This window comes from Rosa chinensis, chromosome 4, assembly GCF_002994745.2.
Source record: "Rosa chinensis cultivar Old Blush chromosome 4, RchiOBHm-V2, whole genome shotgun sequence".
In the NCBI taxonomy this organism is placed as follows: Eukaryota; Viridiplantae; Streptophyta; class Magnoliopsida; order Rosales; family Rosaceae; genus Rosa; species Rosa chinensis.
The window spans coordinates 61,774,104-61,780,991 of NC_037091.1; the positions used below are offsets into that span (position 1 = coordinate 61,774,104).

Sequence of the window (6,888 nt, forward strand, 5' to 3'; positions counted from 1 at the left end):
GAATGTTCAGTAGGAACGACAGGAATTGTTGTGGCCTATCTCCACTATGTCTCATCTCGATCCTTGTTAAAGTGACGAGATCACACATATCTGCTGCAAATATGCCGGCAAGGAATGACGTCCTTACGAGAGGACATAGTGCCACCCTACACGGAGGTAGGCATGGCGCTAATGCCAAAGAGAGTGGCACTTTGGCGTTATAGGCCATGGCCCCAACTAGGATGCGTGGGAGGCCCGTGGGTTCGAAGGATACTTTGGTACATTCCAATCCTTTGATCATCAACACTCAAAATTCGTCTTATGAGATTCTTCCGGATTATGGTTATCGTTAGGGGATGCTTCAACGCCAGAACCTATTCTTGAGAATATAGAGCTCTATGAAAATTACACTAGTGTACATGAGACGTGGGATAGAAACTCCATCATGATTGATGATGTAATCGCGCATTTCGTTGCGCATGAGTTTGTTGAGTCTGATGATATTGAACCACGCTCCGTTGATGAATGAATGTTAACGTAGAGAGCTTTGGTCTAAATGGAAAGATGTGATCCAGCTTAAGTTGGATTCTCTAACGAAGAGGAAGGTTTTTGAGCCAGTGATGCCAACACCTCCTGACATAAAACCTGTTGACTAATGGGTATTCGTTACACTACTACAAAAAGTTAATCACACAACACTAATCACACAACGGAACAGAAATCATCTGTTGTGTGTTTAAGTAAGCTTTATTGCACAACGGTACTTGTTATATTCTGTTGTGTGAATGCCAACAAAGTGATAACTTTTTTATCAGAACTACATTGCACAACGGACTTAAGTAATGTCTGTCGTCTGAGTCTTAAAAAAATTAGCGGCAGATTTCCCTCCACTTTGGAGCCTTGGTTGCCTCTTAAAATCTGAAATTTGTGCTACTTGATACAACGGAGCTTTATATTTCCGTTGTGTGATTGAAAACTGGATGCCAAATTTTGAGGAAGCTTGATTGAATGTCTTCCCCAAGGTAAACCTAGTGTAAGCTGTAGAAATTAGACAACAGAAGTTATAGTTTTCTGTTGTGTGAAAGTGGGAACATATAGGCGACAACATTTTGAGCCAAATTGCTGTATGCGGCAGATTTCCCTCCATGTTTTGACATTTTGATACTCTTACAACAGTTTGTTAGGTTTCTGTTGTGTGAGCAACTTTAGAATTTGTTGGAAGTTTAATTGTGCCTCCCACCCAGCCCAAGCCACATCGTGTCGAAAGAAAAATGAAACAAATTCTCTCGAGCTCTCTCAGTTGTGAAAACCCCGTCTCTCTACCACCCCTCCCCACGACTCTCCCAATCGCCCAACCACCCCCCCCCCCCCCACGAAACCCCTCTCTCTCAGTCTCTCGATCTCTCTTGTCTCAATTTCATGCTCTCTTCTTCTTCAATCTCATCACCCCCTTTCAAACCCCAACCCTAAAATCTTCCTCCCCAGCAATGGCCTCCTCCCCCGACCACAACCACACCCTGAACGGCGATTCCAACACCCACGCCTCCAAAAAGCCCAAACTCTCCTTCATCACCCCCTCCGAAATCGCCGCCGAATTCTCCCACCACGACCCCACAGTCGCCCGAATCAACAACAGAAGCTTCGGGTCCTGTCCCGACTCCGTCCTCCAGGCCCAGCGCCGCTGGCAGCTCAAGTACCTCTCCCAGCCCGATCACTTCTACTTCAACCACCTCCAAGCCGGCATCCTCCACTCCCGCACCCTCATCAAGGACCTCATCAACGCCGACCACGTCGACAACGCCACCACCGCCGCCGCCATCTTCCTCCAGCAGGCCGCCTGGGGCTTCTCCGAGAGCAAGTTCGAGCAGGGCGACGTCGTCGTCATGCTCCACTACGCCTACGGCGCCGTCAAGAAGTCGATTGAGGCCTACGTCACTCGCGCCGGCGGGCACGTCATTGAGGTACCCTTGCCGTTTCCTTTGAATTCCAACGATGAGATTGTAACCGAGTTTAAGAAGGCTTTGGAGAAGGGGAAGGCTAATGGTAGGAGGGTTAGGCTACATTCCTTCTCCCGGTTGCCACGACAACTCCATCAAGTGGAACCACACCAGTTAGTCACTCTCACTCTCACTCTTGTTCTTCATTTGTTGATTTGATTTTGATGAATTCGAAGACGGTTATAGATTTCTTTGCGTTTGGTTTCGAACTTTGCAACTGTTTTTATGAATCAATAGTTTTTAGGTGAATTTTCTGTTTAATGTGGGTTGTGATTTTGCAAATTTGGTTGTGGTGAGTGCCGGAGATGATAAGAAGATATCGTTGTGGCATAAGAATAGGCAGAGCTTGGGGACTATTCCGGTGGCCGGGACGGAAAGTGGTGACAACATTGAGGTAATTTTGTTTTGTAACTGAGAAGATATGGTGTGATATTGGATGTGAAGTGAAATGCTTGGGAGAATGAGTTAACTGAGTGGAAATGTTTATACAGGAGTCTATATCGGCGCTTAGCTTCAGTAACAAGGTTTCGAGATATATATGTTCTGGTGGTAGTTGTGATTGATCATATTACTTCAATGCCTCTAATATTGGTGTGAAGAGTTCATTTTGAAGGTTTTTACAATATCAAAACACAACAGACCCTAATATTGTTTTAGATGTTGCATAAACTTTATATTACATATTCTGCTTTACTTGGATGCTAGGTATTTAAATCAGAGAACCTTGAACCTGACATGCTTATTTGGTCCATGTAAATTTCAATGTGCAATGAACTAAACTCCATTCTCAGAAGCTTGGTTTAGCTAATTTTGGTTTTGGGAATTATCTAGTGAGTTTGAGAACAGTCATTGGTGGGGCAACATTTTGGTTGGTCTGAAATGGGAAAGATTATATTTACAACCAAAATGTTCTTTATGGATATGCCAAATAATTTCCGATTACCAATTTGATGTTGCCCAGGTTGAGTTAATCAAGTGTTTTCAATTATCTTTACAACCGCATATGGAGTCTGTTGATTTTGACAAAGTCTTGTTCTTTGGCTTCCTACTTACAATTTGCTTGGCATGGAATCTATCACTCAGTTTGAATTCCAACAGTGATACTAGGCAGAAAGGCATAAAAACATACATATATTGATGCCATTCAGGTCAAACTGAGAAAGACATGGCTCCGGTCACCGGAAGTTCGATTCACCGGTCGGGCTCTCGGCCTCAGTTGGACCTCAGCAAAGCTGCTATTCAGGGAACTTTTGAAGAGAGGGACCCTACAATTTTGTTGCCTAATCAGTCTGATCACTTGTCTCATCTGGCTTTGGACATTGGAGGTATAACTGATCAATTCAATTGTGCTTTTGTTGATTGTGTTTTTGGTAATTCAGTTCAAGGTTTCAACTTTTCACTGCATGAAATTGTATTGGTGTAACTCATTTTCTTATGTTTGGGGACCAAGGAGATTGATTTTGTGCAGAGCAGTGAGAATTACTTCACTATGCTCAAAGTTGATGAATGAGAAGCTAGTATAGAACTTATTGTAACTCTTCAGTTCAGCATTTATCTTCTTAGTTATATCAACGTACATGTTGCGATAGTTATCTCTGTGTATCGTGGAATGCCTCTTATTTGAATGTTTCCAATTGTAATACGATTGAAAATTGTTTGAACCTTTTATATATATATTCTGCATTTAAAGCTTTCTGTGGTTTACTGGCAGGATCTCTCATCAAGTTGGTGTATTTTTCTAGACACGAAGACCAATCAATTGATGACAAAAGGAAGAAAACTTTGAAGGAGAGACTGGGTATTTCCAATGGTAGTCGAAGAAGCTACCCTGTTCTTGGTGGAAGGCTTCATTTTGTGAAGTTTGAGACGACCAAGATTAATGAGTGCTTAGACTTCATTTATTCTAAACAACTTCACCGTGGAGGTATTCTCCTCTTGCTGTCTTTTGCCCCTGTTTTAATTGTTTTGTTAAACACAGTATATATTTTGAAATTTCATGAAATTTATGATGCATATGAGTTTATGTAACTTTCTTAAGTCTCTGGCAACTATATGATTGTATTTCGACACTGAATAGGGATGGATGTTCGTATTTGGAATCCTGATGCCCCAACCAATGAAAATGCTATAATTAAGGTATTATATGTGCTTTATCAAACATCTTTGTATTTCAGAATCACTTAGTCTGTGTACTTTTTACTCATATTGATATTAATAAGTTTATTCCTCTTTGACATTTTTATTTAATTTTGTACAAATGGTGATATACCCTTTCATAATTGGTGCTCAGGGTTCCCCAAAGGCTGCAGCCTTTGAGCGTAAGAGTAATGGCGAATTGCATATGATTGATGATTCAACTCCCGAGGTTTCTCTCACTCTCCCTTACGCCAATTTCGATTTTCTTAATGTGGGTTGCTCCACTTCTTTATTAATCATCTGCATCTCTATGCTATGTCATTGATTTAAGAACCAAATTTAACCGAAGAAACCAGAAAAATGATGTTACCAGCAATATATGCTTCTGATGCAACTATATATCATTATTGCAACACCAGTCCAACCTTAACTAGTGAATTTATTTAGAATTTAAGTTTCCGAATCAGAGCTGAAATGTACTTGGTGTCAATTTCCTAGTCAAACAGGACAACTTTTAGTCAATCAGATTTCAATTTTGTCAATGATATTGTTTGGTTTGATTGTTCTTTCTTAATTTTAACTGGATGTAGCATTGATTTTAGTAACTATTCCCAAGGATCCTACACTTATCCTGAAGCTAGTATTGGAATATACCGGATTCTGCGATGCAGTCCACCCTCTAAGTGTAGGTCAACAACTGATCTTAGTTCAGTCTACTCAATCCAGATCCAAAACTTGAAATACTACTTGAAAGGTTGGGGCATGTGTCATTCTGGTTTAATTGTCTTGACTTGGTCTCTACTGTATCAACATCATCTTAATTCGGCTTGTGTTACCTACAAGTACGCAACTAGTAAACTTTGCTTAGGAGTTGAATCACAATTACATTACCTCTTTGGCTATCTTCTTGCATCACATAAAGTTTCCTTTTCTTAAATACTGAACCTCTTTCATTCATGCCATGTTTTAGGAAAAGCATTTCCAGGTGATGCGGTCCTAGACACGAAAGAATCCCCCCTTGTGGTTTGTTTCGGGGAGATGCTAATTGATTTCGTCCCAACCACCAATGGACTTTCATTGGCCGAAGCACCTGCATTTAAAAAAGATTGCAGAAGGTAAACTGTGATGACTGACGATAGGAATACACCTCTTTCTCGAAACATGGAAGCATCCGTTAGTGGTGTTTGAAAATTTTTGGCAATTACTCTGCTGCTGTTAAATCATAATGGTCTCTCATTTTTAACAGTTCATAATGGGTTGTGCTTTTCTCTTGAGCAGTGATGGTGCAGCTTCATTGGTGCTAGTGAGTGGGGAAAATGCACTTGAACTTGGGTTACATGCTCTTGTTCTTCATTCCTCTGGAAAACCAACCCCTTTGGTACTGTATCATGCTCTTCTGCTGCAATATGTGCTAACTCGTGAAGCTTCACAATAAGCTTGGAGGTGATGCAAATGAGAGTATATATAGTGCACAGGATGCTTGATAAAATGGCACAAGAAGGTTTTGTTGAAGCGAAAAGATATTATATCAGCTTTTGATTCATGTGTAGCTAGCTAGGAATGTTTTCTTGTTTGGTACATTACCTAGTCACTTGAAGGTATGGATGTTTGAAAAATGGTAATGGAATGATATGGATTTGAGTACTTTTTATGTGGTAATTACTGTCCAATATTTAGTCTTACAACACAATGCAAATCAATGTAGTTGTGTGAACTAACAACCAACAACAAAATAAACAAAGTTCTGTTGTGTGAGATTCATAACACACAACAGAAACCAAATAGAGTAGTTGTGTGAACTAACAACCAACAACAAAAGAAAACAAAGTTCTGTTGTGTGAGATTCATAACACACAACAGAAATGAAATCATCTCCGTTGTCTGAGTAATCAACAGACAGGGATATAATTTCACTTCAGTTGTGTGTTATTAATCTCAGACAACAAAGAATGAGTAATATCTGTTGTGTGTTACTGTTAATGTCTAAAAGTCTAGCGGTAGCTGGACTTTAGCTAACGCTGATCCGATGGGCGGATCGATACTTGTGTTGTTGTAGTTCCCGCTACCTGTCAAGTGAAATACAAAGGGGCGTCAGAGGGAGACCGCGCTGGGCGGTCTTCAGCTCTCCGATGCCTAAGTTAGTCGATGTATTTATGTTGACAAAGTAACAGTAAGCAAGTATTAAATGCGTAATAAATGAGGAGAGAGGAGAGGACCTTTTATAGGTGAGGAAGAGGATGATCTTCTCCTTGTTTTCGATGTGGGACTGATGTGCTTCAGTTCCCAGTTTCAGTAGCTTCTGATGCTAACTTGACACGGCGCGTGGCGGCGCGTCGGCGGTGCTTTGGGGTTGCTCCGGGGCTCAGGCGGTAACCTGGCTAGCTGTCTTTACGCCAGTCACTTATATGGTGGGCGTTGGTACCCCTGGCGGTACAATGAGCGTGGCTCATTATAGCTAATTATGCTTGCAAATGCACATGTATGTACAAGTCCCCCAAATCCCCAGTCAAGGAGGGCAATCTTGGTTGGGGAGTTGATCGGCGGTTTGAATCGTTTCTCCCGCTAGACTTTGCGGAAGCATAATTAGCGTCAGTGCGTCGTCAACCATGGATTTACTGAGCAAACGCTTTGTGCCCTTTCGGGTGGGCCCCTGCTAGGCCCCCAGGGAGTCCCCCACTCCCCGGCTAAGATGGACCTCCGGATGGTCGCTATTATTGTTTGTTGAGGGGGAGCTGCATGGAGCAGCGCTGCACGGAGCAGAGGGTGTTGGGTTGCG

The 6,888-nt window shown here is 41.8% G+C and overlaps 1 protein-coding gene across 1 annotated transcript; it reads left to right on the forward strand.

Annotated features, from left to right (window-relative positions):
* The first annotated feature begins 3,130 nt into the window (after window positions 1-3,130).
* LOC121052881 (pantothenate kinase 2-like) lies at window positions 3,131-5,547 on the forward strand. Its single transcript, XM_040518824.1, has 5 exons — window positions 3,131-3,301; window positions 3,688-3,900; window positions 4,054-4,112; window positions 4,267-4,383; window positions 5,359-5,547. The coding sequence occupies exons 1-5, from the start codon at window positions 3,142-3,144 to the stop codon at window positions 5,545-5,547; spliced, it is 738 nt and encodes a 245-aa protein (XP_040374758.1). The 5' UTR covers window positions 3,131-3,141.
* Window positions 5,548-6,888: the final 1,341 nt, after the last annotated feature.